The sequence below is a fragment of the Corythoichthys intestinalis genome, chromosome 4, assembly GCF_030265065.1.
Source record: "Corythoichthys intestinalis isolate RoL2023-P3 chromosome 4, ASM3026506v1, whole genome shotgun sequence".
NCBI lineage: Eukaryota > Metazoa > Chordata > Actinopteri > Syngnathiformes > Syngnathidae > Corythoichthys > Corythoichthys intestinalis.
Genome location: NC_080398.1, coordinates 48449500 through 48476157, shown reverse-complemented (window position 1 = coordinate 48476157; position 26658 = coordinate 48449500). Strand labels below are relative to the sequence as shown.

Sequence of the window (26658 nt, the reverse complement as noted above, 5' to 3'; positions counted from 1 at the left end):
TAATATTGTGGTCCGTATTATGTTTTGCTTTGGAAGGTCAATGGTCGATTGGATAGGCTGATATTTAGTACATATCTAGACAGATCAAGAAGTCTTCTCGTATCACCACTTTTACTAGCCATCGCAGGATAATTATCCAGTTCCCGGCTTCAGCCGCAAGCCCCGACTGATGGCCAGCTTCCAGCGCTGCGGCTCCTGGCCGCCAAGCCTGCTGCTGTCCAGGGACATAAACAACACAGATGGGGAAGGTTGAGGGAGGAAAAGATGATACGAGGAATGGCAAACTATTGCTTCACAACTCAAGCTCTGTGGTTGTCAAAAACGTGGATGGACAATATTTTTGAAAAAATCTTTTTTTATTCATCTGGAGCAATGTTAGCTAGCATGGAATGAAGACACTAACACTAGGGACAAGTTTACACCGAGCACTTTTAAGTTCCTGTTGTAAATGTTGAGCTATAACAGGCTTTTGCCACCCATCTGTCTGAATGCCAAGTTACTGAAGGGCGGTGCTCGACACCATGCTGCCTTTTTAATAAGTTGACAGGAAATTTTCTGTAAATTGTGAAGAACACTTTCCCAAATAAAGCTTGCCATCTTTTTTATGATTATTCCTTCATAAACTGCTAAATGCAAAGGAAAATCCACCAAATGCTTTACACCCAACTGTTTTTAGTCGTCTTCTGTAGCAGAAAAAATGTGGTTAACTGCGCCAAATGATACCTTAACTCATTCACTGTCATTGACAACAATAGACTTCCAACCCATTTTGACTGGTGAATGATAACTGCTGACCCTTTGCTTCGTAATCAAATGGACGTCTAGCGTTGTCAATGGCATCCAATGATATAGGTTATAGTTATAGGCAAGCGGTGTCTCCTCTCATTAATCGAAATGAGTGCGAGCGGGCATCAAAACCACACAGTCACTGAGAGCGATGCAGCTTGTGTGAAAGGGTGGAATCCCCCCGAAAGCTTCTGGTGTGCAGCCAAAACAAACTCCTGCCGATGGTTTGCCTCTTGCCTCCTGTCTCTCTGGCCTACTTCTCGACGGCAGCACAGGGACCCGCGCCTCTCCGAAGGAGGAGCAGGGGACTCTTTAGGCCCTCCCACCGGCTATAAACCCTGAGGCAGACGGAAACACTCAGACAGCAGGCACACGTGGAGCACAGCAGCAAAAAGAAAGACAGAAAGAGACAGAAACAAACTGCTGCCACAGGCGGTGAGTCATTTTTCTGTTTGGGACTGAAGCAGCCAAATTGAGCCAAATTGACTTCAAGGTCGCTTGAAGCAAATCAACAACACACGTGTGGAGTCTTCAGCGTACCGTTATAACCAAACTTTCTTCCAGAGGATATTGCCAAAGTGATTCTTGGGATGTGAAGAGAAGAAGACGATCCTGGAAACTGCAACCACCTGTTGCACTGCAGTTTTAGCATCAACCGGCAGACACGCCGCTGTTATAAGGACGTGTTTAAAAACCAAAACCAATCAGCGCACTTACCTGGTTGAAAACCTTTAACCAATTAGGTGCCTACTAAATCGTTTCCCATAACAAACCTGTGAAAACCAGGCTCACAGGGATTGACCCTTGGCATTAAAGATGACTTTTGCGATGCTGCGAACGGCATCTCCCGCAGGCCGCTTCTTGTACGGTGACATTGCTCTCCTCTCTGAAGACGATGATGAGAATGGCAGTGAAGGCTCAGGCTCAGAGGAACGCTCCACCAATTCTGCGACCTTCCGCCTGTCATCCTCGTCCCCTTCTGCCTTTCACATCAAGATGAACAGGAAGAGAAAGCTCTGCATGGGGGGAGCAGGCACAGCAGCGGTCGAGGCCGTTCTAGGGAGACTTGGACCCCCGGGCTCATCTCCCCCCACTGAAATTCGTCAGAGGACAGCAGCCAATGCTCGCGAGCGAGATCGAACCAATTCTGTCAACACCGCATTCACGGCTCTACGCACGCTCATCCCTACTGAGCCTGCAGACAGGTAAACAACCCACATTACCCAATTACACATTTTTAACGCAACATTGTATAGTTTATGAGGATGTAGTTCATGATTGTGATAAATGTCACTTTGATTCAAACACTAGGAAACTGTCGAAGATCGAGACTCTTCGCTTGGCCAGCAGCTACATCAGTCACCTGGGGAACGTTTTGCTCCTGGGCGAGGGGCTTCATGACGGACAGCCCTGCCACGCTCCATCGCCACCGTTCTTCCATGTCAACTCCTCCCCGAATCGAGGATCGGACCAATCAGGCCAGCCTAAGCACATCTGTACGTTCTGCCTCAGCAACCAGAGAAAAATGGTGAGCAGTCGAAGAAAATAGCAAAATATAGTAGCAAAAAGTGTAGAAACTTCATTGTTCCTTCTCTGTACATGAAGTGTAAAATGCACAGAATACTTGAAATTAAGTTAACAAAGCGTTTTTAAAATCCCCAAAGTTGACCATATGGTCACAGCAATGTCATGGTTTAAGGGTCATTTAGGTGTTTAAAGCTGATTTGAGATCAGTGACGAAGTCTGTAAACCTGATTGGACTCAAGGGACATTAAAAACGGAAACTCTTTCAAGTCAGCTTTTGGGGGTGAAAGACTGAGTATAAGTGGACTTTTGGGATTTAGTGTTCGTCAGGCAGGTGGGTTGAAGGATCAACACGGTCTTTTGGAACTAGTGCAAAAATGTCAGACAAAAGTCACAATTCAAGCTCATTTAAATCTTGGTTAAATTAGTTTGTAGATTTTGTCAGGACTCAGTCTGTTACACTTGACTGCATTGATACCAACGGTACTGAGTTTAGGTTTAACATAAATTTAATTCATTCATCATGTTAATTGGACGATAAAATGGAATACACTGTCACTTTGAAAAGAAGAACTATAACTTGAATGATACATAACTCCAGTTTTACATCACCAGCAAAAGTGATAGAGCGTTGATGTCCACTGAACTTGGCCTCTTTAATCTGGACTTTGCCCATTTAACAGGATTTATGAGTAAGGGGCTGACATCTGGCAGACCCCTCTGCCCCAGCAGTGTGTGAAAGTCAATACTCTCCTCAGTGTCGAAACACAGAGAACCTTTCGCTGAGGGATAACCTGAATCTCAGCGGTTTGTCTCTCCCTCCCCTGTATCTACATGAATTAAAGCCATCGATGCCCACAGTGTCTCAAGCCAAGCACTTGAAGAACACTGACCTCAGGTTACGTACACAGAACAATAATCAAAGGCAAATTAGGACGTATAACCTTTAGGTATTAGATATGTGTTTTGGTCCGGCAATATTGTCAAAAATGTTGACCATTTGCACAGACCTGCAAAAAACAATACTAACAAAATGCAATATTCATGCCAAGGGCAGTTGTTGGTAATGACACATTGAAAACCAACATACTAGCAGTGTAAGACAAGAATACGTCAAGTGAGACGCATTACATGTACCTTTCTATTGTACTTTAACCTTTGCCTACATGCGTACATTTCCTTTTCTATTACTTTATCTTTTTTAAATTTATTTTTCCGAATATTCAGGATTTCAGGTTTAAAAGTGCCTAAATGTTTCCTTAAACATGACTTGACCCATAACTTTCCACTGTTTCCCTCAAGCTTCCTTAAATTTACACGTGCCCACTGCTCACCTACATCTCCATTTCATTTTTTTCCCTTGAAGACCTTTCCCCAAGCCGCTCTCATTCCCTCACCCCTGCGTCAGCATATCGATCAGCCCAATGGAGGTCAGCGCTGTCAGTAGGAGAAGTGTAATACTATCTGCTGTTGTCAACTGCTGCTGCTGATACATGATGAGGCTTGAAATACATGCTGGGTAGAAAAGTGCTTTGAAACCTCTGTCTCCAGAGCAGCAGCCTCAGCCACATTTTTCTGTTTCCTATTAAGCCGTTTTTTGTTCATGCAGGGCACTATAAAGTGTACCAAATATTGTTACACTCACATATGGGAATATTCAAAAATAGAGTTAGGGTTACTACAAAATTGGGAAGGTTTTCTTCAGTTTGTTTGTTTTTCTTGAACTTTTTGCATGCTTGCATCCAAAAAGCATGTTGATTATTATTATTATTTTTTTCCCCATTTGTTGGTGTTTTAATGATAACCCCGTCCGACCTGAGCATGCTGCTGAAGTACGTGACGCGTTCGCATCTCTAAACCAATAAATACACAGAATTTAGTTGCTATTGCCACTTCTGGGAGATGACTGGATGAAACTTTACCCATCTATATCAAATCATGCGGTTTGGCACGCCCTCTTTGCAATTTTTGGCTCTTTGAAAATGGCTGACCAAATGCAACTTCAAAAAGGATAATGTAAAGTGCTAATTTCTCATTACAAATACATAAAAATTAATATAAAAAATAAGCAATAAAAGCATGATATATCCCCGACCAAAATATTGCACTTTGTTTTTGTGTTTGAGGAGAGTAAAAATCAGTGCAGTTTTTTTTTTTTTTTTTTGCTTAGCAGAAAAAATGCAGGTCTGAAGGGGTTAAACATTGCAGTCAGTTGTTGTTTGGGCAACAAACAAATCATCTTATAATGTATTTAAGATTGAGGAATAGAAATGTTGACATATATTTGCAGATATTGTGCTACATTAGTAACCCACGTAACGCATCAGGAACAGCTACAGTTAAAAAAAAAAAAAAAAGGAAAAAAAAAAAGGAACAAAAACTCACTTTTGTTAATCTTTGCATTAACCCCACCTATAGATTATGAATAGAAGTGTATCACATTCAAAATCAAACATGGACAGATTGGAGTTAATTCTGACAGTAATTTAATGGGATTTAATATTAAATTATTTATAAAGTATAATATTTTATACAGTATATATAGTGAAAATAAAATAATAAAAATTGACCATTTTAGTCAAATTTGCAAAATGCCACAATACAAATGTAAGTTATTACTAGTATTACTATTACAAACATTTTTCATATACACTCACTTGATAAACCATCTGAGAAGACTGAATACAATTTCTACAACTTAATCCAACATTCTGCCTTCACATAGATAATAATGGTCAAGTTTGACACATTGGGAAAACTACTAATTTATTTAGAATGTGTTTAAATACACTAATCATATTATTTTTGTTTTGCTATAAAGTGATTCGACAGAATGTGAAAGATCTGAAAATGTTTCTTCTTACTTAGCTCTACTATCAGAGCAAAATATTACAAGCACCCTCAATCATATTTTAGACTCATCAGTAGAACAATACATTTTTTTTGTTTTATTAATTGTGGTGATACAATAATAAATAAATAAATAAATAAATAAAAACAAGAACTAAATTTGCAGAATAATTGTAAAAGTTCATCAACATCGTCGCAGGTACGACTGTGGAAAAAAAGAGACTCAAAATAGATGATTGCATATATAAATAGTGTTGTAAGTCATCCACTATAACACTGAGGGTGAATGCATGTATTTTTATGACACTAATTACACTAATGTGAGTATGCTGACAAGAAAAAGCCCTAGGTCCCATTTTGGCATTATATGATGCCTACCACCTTCATATTACAGTACAACAAACTGAGTGTGGATAATCGGAGAAACCTTATAATTGCATTTTAACCCACATTCTCGCAATGAAAATATTCAAAGCCATTTAGCTACCAAACTGTAATAGGTACTTGTGCCATTTATTGAGGAGTGATAAAATGAAGCCCAGACCTAGCTGGTATTTGAGGGGTTAACTTTGATGGGCAGGAACCAGGACCTACTTTCCACAGCAGAGTTGGAATAGGTTATTATAGAGGGGAAATGATTGGGAAGGTAAAATGAGACTTTGGTGCACTCTTCGTCCATTTGTGTGACCGTTAACTTTCATCGCAGCTGTCTCGCTGCCTAGCCTTTGCCATATTAATCACACTTTCCTATTTCCAGTGTCATCTTGGTCAACTTTTGAAGTTTAATGCACAACCAAAATGTTGACTCTGTCTTTTGGTTCTGCTCTTAACTTTTACTGTACATTTGTGTTCAAAGTTATTCAGCACAACACCGTATTAGCGTGGGGGCTGAATAATTTTGTACACAACTGTAGTTATTTTGTGATATTTACACAAAAGGCCACCAAAGAAATGATGCAAGCGATAAAGATGAGGAGAAATGTGATGAAGACCATAGAACAAGAAATGGAGCGCGTCTATCTTCTGATTTACATGGGGAAAAAAAAGGTTTTGCTCATCACTTCCCCATATGCGCATCAGCAAAGTTGTATTTTTAATACAGTAGGATAAGTGGACAACTGCTACGTCTCCCTGCTTTGCTTCGCTTTTAAGCAATAAAGTTTATCACCAAAGTAAGGCAGTGAGCACGTTTAAATTCTTTTCAATCTTATTCTATGACAGCAAAGAAATGTTACAGAACTATTTTTCTATTTCAATTATTTCTCAAGAGGGAAATTCATTCTAAATCCCAAGAAATCGCAGGCCGACAGCATCTCGTCCACTGTATTTCACGTTAGCGATTGAGTTGATGTCCTGTTCATGTAAGAGTTAAGGGATATTTGTTTTACTTACAGTATTGCCTGAACATTCATCACGTCTTCTGGCCCAAAGAAATTTAACTGTAATTTCAAATCAACGGCACAATCAGTCCAAACTGCCATCCAGGCATTTCCCCCTTAAAAGTATGATTTCCATACCACTGTTCAAAATCATTCCTATAAGGTTCATTTCTTAATCATCTTTATTTAATAGAAAACTTTAAATGATAAAAATCTTTTTATACATCCAGTAGCTCTATCATGCATTTAAAAAGGTTTCATATTTAGAAACTTAAGTGTTCTAATTCAAAATTGAGGGAAAAAAAAGTAATATCGACTGTTTTAATTTGTTATTACATTAGTAAAAATGACTTATCACATTTTCCCCAATCGTTTTGGACACTCAGAGTGACTATTGTTAATGACATCAAAAGAAAACGAGAGTGTATTTGGCATCACCCCCAGTAAAGTTTAGTGGCCTATGTAAAATGCTTGTGCGGCACATACGCGCACACACGCCCACATACACTTGCTCTCGGAGTCTGGAAGTCATTGGCGGTGCAGGGCAGAGCAACAAATGAGCTAATTGTTCTGAAAATGATTTATCCTGCGCTGAGGCCCGTACAGCCAGTGTTTAATTCAGCTGCTGCTATTAGAAACACATTGACGTTAAGCTTTGATGGTGACGTTAAAGAAGCCTGGAAAGTGCTCTGCACACACAAAAAAATCCCTCCCTGCTCACACTCACACCCTCTCACACATACCACACACACACATGCAACCACGCACCCAATGGGCACACTGTGCAGTACGTAACAGACTTGATCAAAACCATGTCATTTGCAAGTCTCCCCGTTTTTCATCCAGAGCCAGACGGCAGTTCATTGCTGCTTTCGCGACATCCAAAAACCCCTATACGATTACTCAGTTAAGGAGGCCTGGATCACGACAGCCCTTTCAACACGTCTTAACTAATGGCGTGCAGGAAGTTGTGGAAACAGACATGGAGAGGGAGAGAAAACAAGCGAGAGAAATAGCTACAGACTCAGTGGGATAATCAGCCTGCCATTTGTCCTAAAGTTTGGACAGTTAGCTTTTTTTTTTTTGCCTAAACGCCACTTTGCTTCTTTATGGAGACCAAATGGAGCATACGTCTATGAGGGCCTAACTGCATGGATAGCACTTTTAGGAGCACGCTAATGACTGTGGTTTTTACAGTCATTTGGTTATTAGTCTGTTTTGGGTGGAAAAAAGCATGACATCACTTGTGCGTATGAAAGTAGACATTTCAAGGTCATAGATGAAAAGTAAATTACCCTCATTTGCTGATAATGCTGCCGTTGCCACTTTGCCTTTAATTTCAACTGATGCTAATGAGGTGCATCGAAGGTGGCTAATATAGGAGGGGCAATTTGCGCATATATATTCCTGCCCACGTCTGACTGGCGTGTGTGTTCGCCTTGATCAGTGCTTTTGACTCAGTGCCGTCATGCGCGGACCTGTCGGTATGTCCTCAGCACAGATGGAAGCAGTTAAACCCCAATTTAACCAGGACAGATGAAGCTGGGTCATAGAACTAACAAAATCTATTAGTAAAACTATCATTTTGTTGTCATGTGCTCTCAAGGGAGGAAACAGGAGAAAAAAATCTGCTCAGCTAAAAAAAATGTATATATATACTGTATATCTATCTATATTGTATCATAAACTTCATAATGTATTGAAGGGACACAGGGTGCGGGGCCGATTGATAGGAAGCCTATCTCTGTCAAAGCTGACCGAGTGGAACACAGACAAAGAGCTTTTCCTGTTAAAAATTCTTGTGAATAACTGCTTAAATACCTGAATTCTTTATAGATATGGATAAAAGCAAGTAAGCAAGCAATCGATAAAAGCAAAAAAAATGTGCAGGTAGCATTTACTTTACGGAAATATTGCAAACTATGAGCCTAGTCAGTAAGGAAATTAGCGGCCACCACATGTAAACAAAGAGCTTTTTCCATTGAAAATTCTTGTGAATAAATGCTGAAATCCCTAAATTCTTTATTGATATGGACGTAAAAGAGTCTCGATTCTTGGTTAAAAGCAAAAAAATCGTGCAGGTAGCACATATTTTACGTAAATATTGCGAAGGCTAGTCAGTAAGGAAATCAGTGGCTCTATATGTAAAGAAAGAGCTTTTTCTGTTGAAAATTATTGTGAATAAATGCTTGAATCCCTGAATTTATTATAGATATGGACGTAAAACAGTCTCGATTCTTGGTTGAAAGCAAAAAAAAAAAGTGCAGGTAGCATTTATTTTACGGAAATATTGCAAACTATGAAGCTAGTCAGTAAGGAAATTAGCGGCCGCTACATGATAAAAAAAAATAAATAAAGAAAAGCTTTTTCCATTGAAAATTCTTGTGAATAAATGCTGAAATCCCTAAATTCTTTAATGATATGGACGTAAAAGAGTCTTGATTCTTGGTTAAAAGCAAAAACATCGTGCAGGTAGCATTTATTTTACGTAAATATTGTGAACTATGAGGCTAGTCAGTAAGGAAATTAGCGGCCGCCATTTGTAAACAAAGAGCTGTTTCTGTTGCAAATTCTTGTGAATAAATGTTTAAATCCCTGAATTCTTCAGAGATATGGACGTAGAACAGTCTCGATTGTTGGTTGAAAGCAAAAAAAACGTGCAGGTAGTATTTATTTTACAAAAATATTGCGAACTATAAGGCTACTCAGAAAGGAAATACGTGGCTACCATATGTAAAGAAAGAGCTTTTTCCGTCGAAAATTCTTGTGAATAAATGCTTGAATCCCTGAATTCATTATAGATATGGACGTAAAACAGTCTCGATTCTTGGTTAAAAGCAAAAAAAATGTGTAAGTAGCATTTATTTTACGGAAATATTGCGACCTATGAGGCTAGTCAGTTAGGAAATTAGCAGCCGCCACATGTAAACAAAGAGCTTTTTCCATCGAAAATCCTTGTGAATAAATGCTTAAATCCTTAAATTCTTTATTGATATGGACGTAAAAGAGTCTCGATTCTTGGTTAAAAGCACAAAAATCGTGCAGGTAGCATTCATTTTCCGTAAATATTGCGAAGGCTAGTCAGTAAGGAAATTAGCGGCGCCATATGTAAAGAAAGAGCTTTTTCTGTTGAAAATTATTGTGAATAAATGCTTAAATCCCTGATTTCTTCCTAGATATGGATGTAAAACAGTCTCGATTCTTGGTTAAAAACAAAAAAAAAAACGTGCAGGTAGCATTTATTTTACGTAAATATTGCGAAGGCTACTCAGTAAGGAAATTAGCGGCGCCATATGTAAAGAAAGAGCTTTTTCTGTTGAAAATTATTGTGAATGAATGCTTAAATCCCTGATTTCTTCCTAGATATGGATGTAAAACCGTCTCGATTCTTGGTTAAAGCAAAAAAAAAACAAACAAAAAAAAAACGTGCAGGTAGCATTTATTTTACGTAAATACTGTGAACTATTAGGCTAGTCAGTAAGGAAATAAGTGGCAGCCACATGTAAACAAAGAGTTTTTTTCCACTGAAAATTCATGTGAATAAATGCTTATATCCCTGAATTCTTTATAGATATGGACGTAAAAGAGTCTCAATTCTTGGTTAAAAGACAAAAAAAAAATGTGCAGGTAGCATTTATTTTACGTAAATATTGCAAAGTATAATGCCGATTCTGTCTCTCACTGTTTTTTTAACGTTTCAAAATGCAGGCATAGTACAAAATATAATGAAATAATTATAACATCATATTAAAACTGTTGGTTTACATGCGGTGGATTAGGCAACCTAAAACAAACCCAGTGTTTTTCAGAAGCCATGAGGATGCTTATTTACAAACCACAGAGAGTGTGAAGTGCATGTCTAATGTATCCAAACCACATAATGGCAGACTGAGGCTAAGTTGTAGCAATTTCACTTGTGATGTCGACTTTGCCGCACTATTTAAATGTGAGCCTCTAAATCTAATCAGCTGTCAAATAGATAATCCTCTTTGAGGACAGTTACAGTTTGTATGAGACACCCCTGTACAATAGCTAACTCCTTAAAAGGAAGGAATATGAGCAGTTTTTATTTCATGCTTGAATACCAATCTCCATATATGATTTACGGGTGATTTGTATTTTCCAACCAGTTATTCCTCTCTTTGTGCCGCCAGGAGCTAAATTATATGCTTGCATTTGAGAGGATGGCTTAACACGGGGAAATAGAAGGAGCGCATGGAAAATCCACATAAAAAGAATGACCTGTGTTGATTTTCACAGGAAAACAATATTAAAGCTCACTTATGCCTTTGATAAGTATAATTGTTGCCTTCCAATTAATGTAAATGCAAAGTTTGTTCAACTTGATGAAACAATAATATTATTCCAATGTGCTAGTATCATCATATCGTAAAGTAAACGTCATCAGGTAATCATATTAGTGTCGAACAAATGGTTCCAATGGGAAGCTTGTGTGTGTGTTTGGTGAGAGAAAGAGAGAGATGGATGTCATGCTACTATGCCGGAAATAGTCTTCAAGAGATTGTTTTGACTGCCCAGTCAGCTTTAAAGACCCCCTCGATCCTCCTCCCCCTTTTTCGAGTGAACTAGTCACAACCCAGCTGGACTGCCCTCCTCCCCCACCCACAGCTGTGGCACTGTCTCTCAGCACATACTGCAGAGGTGGCACAGGTCCAAGAGATGGCGGTCAGACGTAAATTGATAATTGTACAAATTGTAGAGCCATATGACTTGGGTGCTGGCTTTCCCACAGTCTGTTGTCTACCCATAATGTTGTCATTTTGGTTAAGTAAGGTGAAGTCATTTAATCCTTTATCAGGCTTAGCCCTTTATTTGGTCGCTTAAGTGGGTGTTAAATTGAGCCGCACACCTCACTATGACGCAGTGAATGTCTCAGCCAATCAGTGAAGAACATTTATGTTAGTAATTTAAAGACACAAAAACAGGGCAAAGGAATATTAAACTTGTCCTAAATGTAAATAATAATTGCCGTGACAACTGAAAACTGAGACGTATTACAGTGATCTCTCCCTACTTCGTAACTTCAAACCCTCAGTGCATCTTTTTGTACAATTAAAAAAATAAATAAATAAATACAGATGAGCTGTCCCGAGCCAATCACGTAGTCTCACTCTCCCTCCTATTACTCTTTGTTGGTCAGGCAGTGCACTGGAGTTACTTATTAAAGTTAACGATAATTAAGAAACGTTTAATGTTTGATCTTGCCACAGACGCCTGGAAGCTGAAGCTTCAAAGCGCTGCATGTGTCAATCATCGCTTAACTTGTTAAATAGTTGCTTTGGCAACTCTGTGTGTAAGTGAGCGGCTTGTGTGGATTTGAGAGGACTCATTCAATAAAGCATTTATTAATGACAAGCATTTTTCTAATTTTTCTTGTTTAAAAATAATTCGGTGGGAAATTAACATGTTTAAAACGAATCATTATTACATTTGAAGTGCTTAAAAAACATTTATTAAAACATATATACATACATAAAAGTTTGTTTTTTAAAAAATTATATTTTAGGAAAAAAAGTTAAAAAAAAAAAAAAAAAAAAAACATGTCTTGTATGTATCTTCTATCTCTTTCCAACGCTAAATCTGAATAAATACATTGAACACACAAAACGAGAAAGGAGGGATAAACGAGAGATCACTGTAAAGGTGCATCGCTTAAATAATAACTTCATCATATTCTAACTTTCTCATGTGAAGTGTAATCTAACAAAAATAGATAGTAATTTTAAAATTATATACTCAGATTTTTTTAAAAATTCATATTTATTATTTAATAACCTACAGTTAACAATTAGTGCGATTAATGAAATAAAGGAGCATTAATCCAAGGTAACGATGTTGACTAAACCACAAACAATAGTTGGATCACAGAAAAACTTTGTAGTATTTTTACACTAAATAATACAGTGCAATTCGTTTAAATGAGTTAAAAAGATTATTTCTTCTAAATATATAATATAAATTACAATATATAATCATAAATAAATCCTAGTAAATGCAAAGAATTCCTATTCCAAAAGAAAGAACATATGAACTAATATGATACACAATTGTTGCCTGGCACCTGGCATAAAAAGATCATCCAACTAAGTTCATCCAACTTGCCAAACTTTTAAAGTACACTTGCATTTTTGACCACTGTGAATACAACAAATCTTACTATACTTTTGTGTGTGGATTAGGCAACAACATCACAATGGTTTAATGTTACGTTCATTCATTAATCACTGTAATATTCCAAAGTCATCTCATGGATCACTTGGCAAATGTTTCATTGTGTAACCAAAACCGCCGTCTTTCAATGACAGTCTATTTCAGACACTTGATACTGTCTTTACTGTTGATCAATGTACACAGCAGACCTATTTTGTGGCAGTTCCTGTGGTTGTAATTGTTCTCATCCAGAAACGGAATTGAGCACACTCTCTTACAATCAGACGGCGATGGAAAAGCAGCTAAACATTTTACTCAAGTAAGTGTAGCGTTTCTTTAAAATAATATTCCTCACGTAAATGTAAAAGTAGTCCTCCAAAAATTTACTCAAGGACAAGTAAAGTATTTGGTGAAAAGAATACTCAAGTAATGAGTAACATTGTGAGGAAATGCTTATGATGTTTTTCTTTTTAACAATGGTATTTTCGTTTTTTTATCTATGTGAACTGTTATTAATATACTGTACTATACAGTGGTATGAAAAAGTATCTGACCCTTTTGGAATTTCTCACACTTCTGAATATTCTAATTAATTACTTTTCCCATCTTTGCAACGCCATTACAGTTACTGAGAATGTGAAGGGGTGCAACAGGCGCGTTACTACAATTTGGTTGAATGAAGCACAAGTTGTCTGATTTTGTCACAACTTCCTGGGAGAGCGCAGAGCGGAAGGCGGGAGGAGGGAAGGAGGAGGTCATGCCGTTGCAAATGCGATGATTGGCTTGGTAGCTCAGAGCATTGGCATAGCATTCACATTCTCATTAGCATTTAGCTTGGCGAGCGTCATCTTAACTCTCTTTTTTTCCTTTTTTTTTTTTAACATACAGTTCATGGCATCCAGGTGGGTACAATTAATTGAAAATAATGTACTGTTTTGTACCTGAGTTTGCATTATCATCACCAAGTTGGCATTGTCCATGTAGATGCTACAATTTATATATATTTTTAATGACCAAAAATAGGCACTTGCCCTAAACTTTTTTGAATGACGTATCCATGAACCTTGCACGGTTTTTTTTTCTTCCTTTTTTCCCATTTTTAAATCGGTCCATGAAGTATCCATGAACCTTGTGTGATGTTTTTTTAATCAAAACAACTAGAGGAAAAACAAGAGATGCAGGAGATTCAGAGCCTCAATTGCATATTGAAATATATTAGTGCTGTGAAATGATTAAACATTTTAATCTAGTTAATCATATGTCAATTGTGTGATTAATCACTTTTCCCTCGGGATGAATAAGTTGCTCTTCAGGAAAAAAAAAATTAGGGCTGTCAAACGATTAAAATTTTTTTCGCAATTAATCGCAATTCAAACCATCTATAAAATATGCCATATTTTTCTGTAAATTATTGTTGGAATGGAATGATAAGACACAAGATGGATATATGCATTCAACATGCGGTACATAAGGACTGTATTTGTTTATTATAACAATAAATCAATAAGATGGCATTAACATTATTAACATTCTGTTAAAGTGATCCATGGATAGAAAGACTTGTAGTTCTTAAAAGATAAATGTTAGTACAAGTTATAGAAATTTTATATTAAAACCCCTCTTAATGTTTTCGTTTTAATAAAATTTGTAAAATTTTCAATCAAAAATAAACTAGTAGCCCGCCATTGTTGATGTCAATAATTACTTACACAATGCTCATGGGTGCTGAAGCCTATAAAATCACTCGCACCCAAGCGCCAGCAGAGGGCAGCAAAACTCCATAAAACACAATTAACAAATGGGCATTTCACTGTACTGTCATTTAAATCTGTCTGAGTGGGGCATGTGCGTTAATTGCGTAAAATATTTTAACGTGATTAATTTTTAAAAAATTAATTACCGCCCGTTAACGCGATAATTTTGACAGCCCTAAAAAAAAATCTAGGAAAATACTATAATTGACTTAAAATTTGTTTTCAGATGAAATGTATGATGTATGAATGAATGAATACTTAACCAAATAGAGTTTTAAAATTTTATTTAACAACTCAGCTCGTATAAAATAAAATAAATTGTCAGTATTTTACAGAAAAGATCTTAACAGATTAAAGTGCCTCAGACTAACAATGTGGCTCAAGTACCGTTTGGCATATTGCCCAAAATTAACTGCCAACTTAAAGAGCAGACAAGCACAATACAGTAATAATAGCTAGTGTTTCAAAAAATGTGTAAACAACTTGTCTGTTAAATTAAACATTTCACACAAATAAATGCAGCATTTGCAGTTTTACACTAACTGGCCTGAAAGCTGTGTGAGATTTAAAAAAAAAAAAATAATTTGTCAATTTTCACACACTTAACTGAAAAACATTACACTAAAGTGTGTTTCGAAACACTGCTTAAGCTAGCCAGTCATACCCTTTTTTTTGTCCAGTGGTCTCCTGTCAGTGCAACAAACGTAACTCTGGCTAGTTGCTCCACCTTCGTTGCCTTTTCACTTTCAAAAAGTTCATGAATTTTTGTGGCAATAGTTGCCCGTGAAGGTGTTGTATGTTGGGTCGCCCGATGCTATCTGGATGAGATTTTCAAGGCCCCTGTCTTCGACTAAGTTAATGGGTCTACAGTCTCCGGCTACCCATCTAGCGATAGCAGTAGTCAACCTACTTGTTGTCCTTTTGTTGACAAGTCCAAGTCCGCACTCTGCCAGTGTAGCTTGATGATTGCGTTTGCGGTGTTAGCGTCATTGCTAACACTAGCGTAGATATGCTTTGCCCGAAGGTGGTACTTTAGGCTAGTTGTGCTTTGATGGAAGGACAGTTTATCACATCAGTATCTGCACAGAACTTTCATTTTATCCAGATTTCCATTAGGCAGCTTGTTAAAACGGAATTTGCCATGATGCAGTCCTGGGTCATCATCCTCACTCATCGTGGCTGGCTGCATTTTGTCCTGCATTGCCGCGCGGAGAATGTAAACATCACCGTGTGGGACTACGGGAGGCAGTTGTGGCCAAACTTAGTGTGAGCGGTAAATTGCGTTTTGTTTTGTTTTTTTTAATGCGTTAATATTTCCAGATTAATCATGGTCGTTAACGCGTTATTGTTGACAGGCATAATATATATGTATAGTCACGGTTCCGTACATACCTCGGTACAGGGGTCACAGTTCGGTGTGAGTTCAGTCCAACAGGAAAAACAAAAAGGCCTTTTTTTTCTCACAGCATTTGAAAGTTAAAGTTTGTGTACCGCAACACTCATATATAAGTGAAATTTAAAAAAAAAAATTTTTTTTAAACATGAAAAGTTATGTCAGTTACTTTGATGAGTAACTAATTACTCCTACAATGAGGTAACTGAGTTAATAACTCAATTACTTTTGGAGAGAAGTAATTTGTTACTGTAATTAATTACTTATTCAAAGTATTAAAGATTAACAAAGCTGCCTATCGCATAAGCATATTAACCAAGAAATACAAAAAAAAAAAAAAAAAAAAAATCATTGAATTCTGGCGAGATAAAAAAAAATCAGCAATGAAGCATTATTCTTCCAAAGAGCATGAGTGTCCTCTAAAAAAGACATATTTCCTATGATGACATTAAAAGGATCTTCTCTCCAGTTTTCCGTGGTCAATCGGTGCCAAATAAAAACTGAAAGGGGTTTAAATCCACGCTTTCAAGTCATGTTGACTGCAACACTCCATGTCAAATACTTGAAAATTTTTTTTTACAGTGCTTTAAAGACGCCACGTGTTTGAAAAGGCCGGCGTGAGCATAGAACAGCAAGCTCGAGTCTGATTGGTTTAAAAGAGTCATGGGATTATTGATTTGACTTCGCATTGGTGAAACTGGTAGAGCCACTGTTGGCATCTGTGGCAAAAAAAAAAAAATAATAACATCTAACATGAAGAATAAAGAGGAAAAATGTCATCACTACTGTAGCCCAACGTAGTGGGGTAAGAGTAGCGTTTCTTCTTCACAAGTAAAAGTAAAAAGTATGGCTTTGTATTTTTGGAAGTACATTTTCCCCAAAAACTTACTCAAGTAAAGGTAACGGAGTAAATGTAACGCGCTACTACTCACCTCTGCAATCATATGAGTCTTACAATGATTTTCTGTATTTAGCTGCCGAGGCGAATACATGAAAACATTTATCTCACCTTAGTGAGTGGGAGGACAGATTCCTGCCCAAATCCAATGATCTCACCCCCTCATTCTGGTCTGATATCCATCACTTACCCACCGTTGTTGATGTCGGTCAGTAGAAATTTTTCTCCAAACACCTACACCTTTTCAGTGTCTGGAAGGAAATGTGGAACAGGTGTTGGGGCTGATGAGTGGGAAGCGAGCAGGCTCGTTCCACACGATCAGTCGAGACTATCCGAGTGGGGAGTCAGCAGAGGACAGGCAGAGAGGGTTACTGGCAAAAAGAAAGAGCTCTTTCATCAGTAAATTTACCTGAGAGACAAGCTTATTCTAAACCTGTTACCACTATTTTAGTACATTTAGAGCAAATTAAATGACTTTTCTAGTTTATTAAAGGCTGCATATCTTTTGTCCAATGCGAGTTAATCTATGAAACATCAGCCTTGAAAAACAATAAACCAAACGGGGAGGATGTGTTGCACATCAGTCAGTAGTCCGTTTGCTGAAATCCCTCGAGCGCTACTTGAAAGTTTAATAGTAGCCGAGAAGTGAGGGGGAGGGAAAAAGTGATGTTATTTTCCTGGCCAGATAGGGAAGCAGTTCACCAGCCAGGAAATCAAGAGTACACTGCTCTGATACCACAGATGAATATTCTTTCTGTCAAATGCCAGCTCATGATGTCAGACAGTAATCACATCCAATTAAAGGCAGCTCCTTTTAAGAGTTAATTCTGGAGATACAACTACAATTTAACAATCCGATGTAAACTTTCAATCATATTACATAAACATACATTACTTTAAGCAAAGGATTTTAAAGGAATTGGTGCAGCTGTAAGTGTGGGTTCTAGATGTAATATTGAACTCATTGCCTGCCAATGACAAAACTAGACATCCAATTTATTTTAATTAACAAGAGTGGCATGGGATGCTCATCGATCAGTGCTACTGACAGCGCTGGATGTCCAGTCTATTTCGACTGGGAGAGGTTGGCAGCAAATGATTGCCGTACTGCAGTAAATTGCAACCAATGAGTTACCGTAAGTTTTGCACTATAAGACGCACCTGACTATAAGCCGCCACCCACCAAATGTGACACGAAAACAGCATTTGTTCATAGATAAGCCGCACTGGAATATAAGCCACAGCTGTCCACACTGTATTATGGCATATTTACACCAATAGATATTAACGGGTAACACTTTATTTGACAGTAGCTGTCAAATAAAGTCAGTGACTGTCATAAGACCAAATTAACCACCATGAAGCTTTGAATCAATTGGCTGCAACGCTTCATTGCTTCAAGAAGCTTCATTTGGCCATCACTGCTCCCTTGGGGAGACAGTCAACCTCTGCTGCCGCCTGCTGTCAACATTGTAGTTGTCCACCATGCCTCCTACTATGCGTTGCAGCGCTCCAGATGTAAACAACAATCACAAGTTCACGTTATGTGCTAATTATTTATTCAGTTACTCTTCCAGTTGTTTCATTAATTAATAGTTATGGTAATTGGTAACACTTTATTTGACAGTAGTGCCATCAGACTGTTACGAAATTATCATAATTATGACATGAGACTGTCACGAATATTAATGAATCAGAGCTGTACATAAATGGAGTTAGTAACATGATGATTTGTCGGATGACACTTAATCTGTCATAAGCATTCAGTAAAGCCCATGATAGTGTCATGTCATAATCATGACGGTCTTATGAGAGTCTTTATGACGCTGCTGTCAAATATGTATAAATATTTATAAGATGTTACCAAATACCATAACTAGCAATAAATGAAAAAACTGGAACAGTAACTGAATAGATAATTCGCACAGAACATGATTTTGATTGTGATTGTGATTTGATTGTGATTTACATCTGTAGCGCTGCAATGCATACTAGGAGGCATGTGTTACCTGTTAACCCAGATAAATCAATAAATAAGCCGCACAAATAAGTCGCAGGATTTAAAATGAAGGAAAAAAATAGCGGCTTATAGTCAGAAAATTACGGTAAATCAATTACTCTAGAAACCTATATGTTAATTTTTTCTTTTTTGGTTAATAAAGTTGTACCTCGACATACCATTGCTTCGACACAGGATCTTTTCAACAGCCGATGTAAAATTTGACTCGCCATTTGTTTCTATACCCGACGACATGCTCGAAATACAACGACTAATGACAGCACCGCAGTTTCTTTGTTTTGCCGCAAGACGGACGCACGGCGGATTTTCTTGTGAGAGAAATCAACAAGGGTTCAAAGAAAGTTAGTGCAGGTGGTGAAAAAAAGGTGACGCTTACCATTGAAATGAAGATAGAAATGATAGAAAAATATGAGCGTGTTGTGCGCATCCGTGAACTGGCTCGACAATACAGCCGTATAATGTCTATGATCTCGACGGTCCTCTTCCGACCTCCGTTCACCAGTCTGTATAAGTTAAGGTGACAATTATTATTGTGGTAAAATCGACCAAGAAATCGACAGCTTTGTCATGTTTATAATCATTTATGTCAGAACTTGTGCAACACAACACGCCTACTGTCCGCCGCAGTTGACGGTGTTCTCAACAAAACATTAAAAGAGGAAGTAAAATGTCTACCACACCTTTTTCTCTGTCACGTCAGCCACGCGGTGCGTTCAGGTACAGCACGCAAAGCACATCCACCACAGTAGAACCCGATTCGTTACATTATTACAGGACTTTTATTTGTTTTGCTATTTGTAATTGCCCTTTGTAATAGTACTAGTAGTATTCATTAAGGATTTAGTGTAGTATTCAGGCTGTGGAACGAATTAATGGAATTATAATGTATTTTTATGGGAAAATCCTGCTCAACATACGACCATTTCGACTTCCAAACAATGTCCTGGATAGGGATGGGAATCGAAATCCGATTCCAATTCCGAACCGGCTCCTAGTGTTTCGAGGCCTCGACATCACAATGAAAAAGTTTTAACGATCCCTTTAATGATTCCTAAAGACACGTATTGCGTCGTGACGTGTCTTGTTGTCTAGACGGATTAAACTAGCATGGCGCCAAGAACCACTCGCTCCAAAGTTTGACTACACTTCACCAGGAAAGAGGATGAAAATGAAAGGTTACGATGGTTTAGCATGAGCATTGCAGCTGTAAACATAACAATGACAGCACGTAGGTTCAAACGCTCGAAGGTGTGTCTTCACTTCACGAAGAAAAATTACAACAAAGCGACTTGCAGTCATTGCAAGGTGGAAATTACTGCATCGAGAGGGAATACGACTGCACTGTCCTCATCGAGACGCTAAGGCTCAGTCCTGGCTATACAGCTAGCTAAACTCCCGAATGACGATGCAGAAGACGTTGGTATAATTTGCTGACTTTATTCAACCATCACTTGAAGAGTGAAACTAAAAATAGAAATGACACAAATCAATTTCGTCCGCAATAACAAACAGGTTTGCATCAACGTAAATCAGCGATGATTAGCTGCTAACACAGTCATAACAAATGGTTAGCATGCGTTCGCTAGCATTAACACTTCGTTCAAACCACAACACAACTGGATTTAAGTGTCCGATCGCGAGTGGAAACACACAACAACAACACAAAAGATGATAAATACAGGCGTTGCCGCTGTAGATATTTTACAAACATTAACAAAGAACGTAGGCTCGTAGCAGTGTTTCCCTCTCTCACTAACTCGCTCACTCGCTTGTGGCAGCTTCGCTTCTTCTTTGCGTGTAAGCGCGCTCTTCTTCACGTGAGCGCATTCTTCTTCGCGTGCGGAAGCGCAAGGGTGCCCCCCACTTGAGCGTAAAAGCACCATAAAAACTAAAAGGCATGCATATCAATATACAGTAATGGTAAATAATACACTTTAACACAGGGGTCCCCAATTTGGTCCGGCCCCCTGAACAATACCAGAGAGCATTTTTTTTTTTTTTTTCTCAATAGTGTTATTTATTTCCTGGCCTTTTTTATTGTGAAGAACTCAGAGAGGGTTATTTGGTTATTATCTATTTAATTAATAGTGTTATTATTATTTATTATATTATATTATATTATATTATATTATATTATATTATATTATATTATATTATATTATATTATATTATATTATATTATTGTTTTTATTTTATTTACTTTTGTTCCGTGAAGAATCCAGAAAGGGTTATTTGATTGTGGCTTTCTGAAAAACAATACATTTTTAGATTTAGGCACTCCTGCAATCGTCACACTTTTTCTGTTACAAACTGACCCCAGCCCCTCATCAGAGAAGGGAAAAGTTATGTGGCCCTCACAGGAAAAAGTTTGGGGACCGCTGCTTTAACACATATTGCCAAAGGCAGAACAACAACCTATATGCCAATGTATACCAATATTTTTTATTTCTATTGCAAAAATGTTTCAGTAAAATGTTACACATTCTTGTGTATTTGCCACTTATTGCCACAGTTAACATTGAGGCTTTGGGCCTCTTTTGACCTCATTGTGAGTTTGTAAGGTTGTGACTTCTGATTAAACAAACTCGATGCCAATCAAAACGTTTGTTCTTCTTTTTCCCCAAATTAGAATCGATAAGAGAATCGATAAAGAATCAAATCGTTAAGCAATATCGATAATGGAATCGGAATTTAAAAAATCATATCAATTCCCATCCCTAGTCCTCGAACGATTCAACTTCGTATGTAGACCACTGTATTTTTATTTGTTGTCTTTGAGCAACCACCGTTTACAGTATGCATATAATCATAGAAGAATAAAGTCTAAACAATTCAGAAAATGTATATTTAAAAATTACTTGTACCCTTATTTGCCTTATTTACCTTACCCTTACTATTTGCATTACAAAAAAAAAAATCAGTCTGAGTCTGAGAAGCTAAGAAAAATTAGTATTGTCCCAAGACTGACGACGTTCTCTTCTACTGCTTTGACACTTAGAGGGGCTCTTAAACGGTATGGGGAGAGAAGCAACTGAGGCCCCTGTAGTAACACTGACATTATGATATATACAGTACTTCTTACTTGACCCCTGATGTTTCCAATATATACATCATTTCGGATAGTTGGACTTAGTATTCATTAAGCCTGTAGCTATGGTTTATATAATAAATGTATTCTTCTAACAAGGTAACAATCTTCTTGTGACACAAAATATATGAATAATTGTTTAATTTAGTGACACTTTAAAATTTTCTGCACAATAAATATTTCAACATTTTATTTATTTACATTGGAATTTCATTATGTATTAAATAGGCTACATCAATATGTTTGCTGTATTATATTATTAGGTATTACTGTATTATTATAGTACTGTTTTATCAAATGATAAATTTAACACTTCATTTTTAAAATTCTGGTTATTTTGAAGTTTGGATATTTAAAACACGTAGTTAGTTTAAGATAGGAATTTAAAAGGTTTATTACGGATTCATTGACCCTGTAGCTAATGTTTATATAATAAAGGTATTCTTATAACAAGTAACTATCTTTTTGTGACATAATATATATGAATAACTGTTTAATTTAACGACACCTTAAAAAAATCTGCACAATAAATATTTCAACATTTTATTTATTATTTTTTTACATTGAATTTAATTGTGTATTAAATAGGCTACAAGTTTGCTGTATTATAGTATTAGGTTAGGTATCAAATGGTAAATTTAACACGTCATTTTTTTAATGCTGGTTACTTTGAAGTTTGGATCTTTAAAACACATGTACTTAGTTTAAGATAGGAATTTAAAATGTTCACTGCATTAATGATGATTTTATACATTCTTTCAGAATGCATTTGCCTTGGGTGCACAACGATCTGAAAGTTGCCTTCTCTTGCAGAACAAAGACAGAGACAGGAAGACGGCCATCCGAAGTTAACAACCGAATGGAGAAAAGGCCGACGCTCTCAGTGATTCATTGTTTTTGAAAACTACGATAACTTGAGGATTCAGCAGACGTGTCATACATATCTGTGACTTGACTTCAAGTACGACAGCACTTATCATCAGACTTTTTGAAGAAACTTTACAAGACGTGTTTGTATAAACTTTTTTCTCCAGTGATCTTTTTGAGTGTTTTGGCTTTGGAAAAACAGCATTTCAAGACTCTCTTTGACATGCACATAAAAGCCACGAAGACCCTTTCATTGTGGGACTTTATTACTGTATGCACGAGAGTAAAGAGCCCTTGGCACATGATCACAAAACACACAAGCCTATGAAAGACAAATTTGTATTCATCAAAAGCTGTGTAAACTGTAATATAAATGTGTATTTATGTGACATAACATATATGAAACTATGTTATTTAACAGGCATATCAATTTTCTTAGAAAAACAATTAAGAGTCACTTGCACAAAACATTGCCCTTTTTTACAAGTTTATGGCATTATGTGGTGGTTATATGCTGGAACTCTTGTTGTGGTTTTTCTATTTCTGAGAGTATTTTTTTGTGTTGTGCTGAAGAAATAACAAGATGGTAATAAATTGTTTTGTATCTAGGAGTAAATTTGTTTCATGTTGTTCCATGTCGTACGTGAAGTTTCAATTACTAAATCTTTTTTGGGAAGCATGTTGTTGCTGTGGAGAATATTAAACATTATCAAAACAATTTTTATTAAAAAAAAGAAAAAAAAAAGTTATGGCGCAATAGTCTGGCTATTTTATAATGGCTGTGTTTGTTTCCACCAAAATTGTACTTTTATTTTCAGGTTCCTCTCTTTTTAGACCAAACGAACTTGACCCACCAATCGCTCTGTTCTTTCCTCCCCTTTCCCCCTTTGCTGTTCTTTGGGGCCAGGGAGATCAGAGCTAAGGGAAACACTTGGATACAGGATGAGGCGGATAAGACGAGCACCGAGGAATGTGAAAAGAGGGGGGGAAAGCTGGGATGGATGAGGTGGAATTGAATCTGCAGGTATAGCTATTTGGACATCTGCCTGTGTCCCCTTGCTGTCCTCTTCTTTACCTCCCCACATGCACTTTCTCTCTCCGCCTCCTCTTTGGCTCTTCCTTCATTTTCCCTGGAGAGCCACTGGCCTGGTGGTGATGACTTTCCAGGGTGTGTAGGATCACTTGTTACTGTCTGTCTGTCTGTCTGTCTGTCTGTCTGTCTGTCTGTCTGTCCGTCCGTCCGTCCGTCCGTCCGTCCGTCCGTCCCGTCCCTCCCTCCCTCCCTCCCTCCCTCCCTCCATCCATCCATCCATCTCAGAGCCATTGGAAAATACAGTGGTACCTCGACATACGATCGCTTCGACACACGAACTTTTCGACATCCGACGTAAAATTTGACTGGCCATTTGTTTCTACATCAGACAACATAATTGAAATACGACGACATGACAGCGCAACAGACGAGTCCACGTCGGATTTTCATGTGAGAGAAATCAACACAGGTTCCAAGAAGGTTAGTGCAGGTGGTGAAGGGAAAAAGGTGACGCCTACCCGGGGGGTCGTCCCGACGACGAAATCCCGGGTCGCAATGAAGGTGAGGGCCGTCTCTCAGCAGCCGGCCGCAGTGGGGAGCCAGCCTGAAAGCCGCTGTGAAGAAGCCGCGTGGCTTCTAACCACTGGAGAGCCAGCCCGAAAGCCGCCGGGGAAGAAGCCCCAGTCCGCCCCGATCAGCGGCCGCGGCGGGGGCGAGGGGGCCCCGTCCCCATGAACCAAGAACCGCGGTGCGTTCGCACGATTTATTTCGGAACTTGTGCAACGCAACACGCCTACTGTCTACTTCAGTTGACGGTAACAACAAAACATCAAAAAACAAAGTCAAATAGAACCGCACTCTCTATCTCACTGTCACCTCAGCCACGCAGTGCGTTCAGGTACAGCAAAAAACGTCCGCCATGTTAGATCCCGATTAGTTACTTGATTACAGGAATTATAATTATTTTTATTTTATTATTCCAGTTTTTATCAATAATTTATGTGTTTTAATAGTACCAGCAGTATTTATTAAGGATTTAGTGTACTATAGGTTCTTGGGCTGTGAAACGAATTAATGGAATTATAATGTATTCTTATGGGAAAATCCTGCTCGACATACGACCATTTCGACTTAGAAAAAAGGTCCTGGAATGTATTATCTTCGTATGTAGAGGTATCACTGTACTGTACATTGATAATTTATTTTCTACTGTGCATTTCTCCAAACACATCACAAGGGTAGCAAAACAACATGGATTATGTGCAAAAGCCAGTTTTTTTTTTTTAGCAAAATTCTTAGTCTATCGCTCAAAATTAAATTTCTCTGTCAATGAACATGACAGCGCTGTCAGAATGATAAGTCCTTGTTTCATTATGTACAGACAAGAAAGTCAAATTGCTTATTCATGCTCTCAATTGAACAGTTACTCTGGTGGAAGGCTCTGATGTTGAAGAGGGTGTACGTAAGTTTTGATGAAACTTGTAAGTTACACCTTTGTGTGTGGGAGATTGATTGCAAAAAACTGGACAAGATTCAGTTGACATTTTTACTGTTTTTTTTTTTTTTTTTTACTGTCATTGTGATACGGAAAGCAAAAGACAGAACTGAGTATCACAGAAAAATACAAAAAAGCAAAACTAGAAATGTGAACATAGGACAATCGACACAACTAAACTTGCTGTCGGGATTTTTTCACCATTCTTTCTACACATCTTGACGTTCCTCTCTGTTAGGCCACAAATTTTCATCCACGTCACAACAGAAGTCCTCTCCTGCTATACAGCGTGGAAAGAATATTCTTGAATGCCTTATCCAGCCGCTGGCGGCATCTACTGTGATGTCACTGCATGCTGCATTCATGGCATCTAGAAGAGTCATCTGAGTGTGAGGCTGGCGATCATACACTTGCCATGTCCTAGTGGAGAAAAAATCTATAGGATTGAAGAATGGGGAGTATAGTGGGAGGAAATCCATTACCAATCTGTTGTGGGTTGCAAACCATTCCCTGATTATGTTGGAGTTGTGGAAACCCACATTGTACCACATAACTACCACAAATATCGGCAGGTTAAAATAAGTTACGTAAAATAAGTAATGAAAATGCTTAGGAATAAGCACACACATGTTGACATATTCTGACAACATGTTAATCCATTTTACATGTAAAGACAATGAACTAATGACTAAATGTTGTGGGTGGTGAGACTATTCAATAGAGACCCCTTATAATCCGTTTCAACCATCATGACAGATGCAGCTGATAATGTAGGAAACAGCGAGAATTGTACAAATCATTTGCATGGATGTACCAAAACATCTACAACTTGTTCAAAGAAATGAGAAAATGCTTTTTTATTTGAACTTGTGTTGTGAGAATTGAACAAGTATTTTTGAGAATTTCAAGTCTGAGCAAAGAAACATAGTAAAGCAATTGAGAAAAACTGTAATAGCAACAATGACATCTGCACAGTCTGTCATATCCAATGGAGGGACCTGGTTTACAGTACCATATTTATCTATTTAAGTGATCAGCAAATAACAACTAAAAATGCTGAAAGTGTTTTGTTGAATTTGAAAATGATATCGTATCGCCAAATTACCACAACCTACACATAAAATTTTTGCCCATTTGGTGACAAAATCAGACTTGACGTTCCATAAAAGCCTAGGAAGACAACCTCTGGAGTAGAACAAAGCTCCTATACATGCACCACAACCAATACTAATCAAAACATGAATTTATGAGTGAGTTAATAAGTCAGCAATAGTCTTACAATGAAACGTAAATGCACAAAAAAGTCAAGACAATTAAACCCACTAAAATACACACACTGTGAATACAAAAATTGATTTACTACATGCGTACAATCTCGCAAAAATTCCATAGGACCTAAA

At 37.7% G+C, this 26658-nt stretch overlaps 1 protein-coding gene across 1 annotated transcript; it reads left to right on the top strand.

Moving 5' to 3' along the window:
- The first annotated feature begins 1165 nt into the window (after positions 1-1165).
- On the top strand, positions 1166-23307 carry LOC130915039 (basic helix-loop-helix transcription factor scleraxis-like). Its single transcript, XM_057834722.1, has 3 exons — positions 1166-1991; positions 2098-2314; positions 22677-23307. The coding sequence occupies exons 1-3, from the start codon at positions 1603-1605 to the stop codon at positions 22713-22715; spliced, it is 645 nt and encodes a 214-aa protein (XP_057690705.1). The 5' UTR covers positions 1166-1602; the 3' UTR covers positions 22716-23307.
- The last annotated feature ends 3351 nt before the right edge of the window (positions 23308-26658 follow it).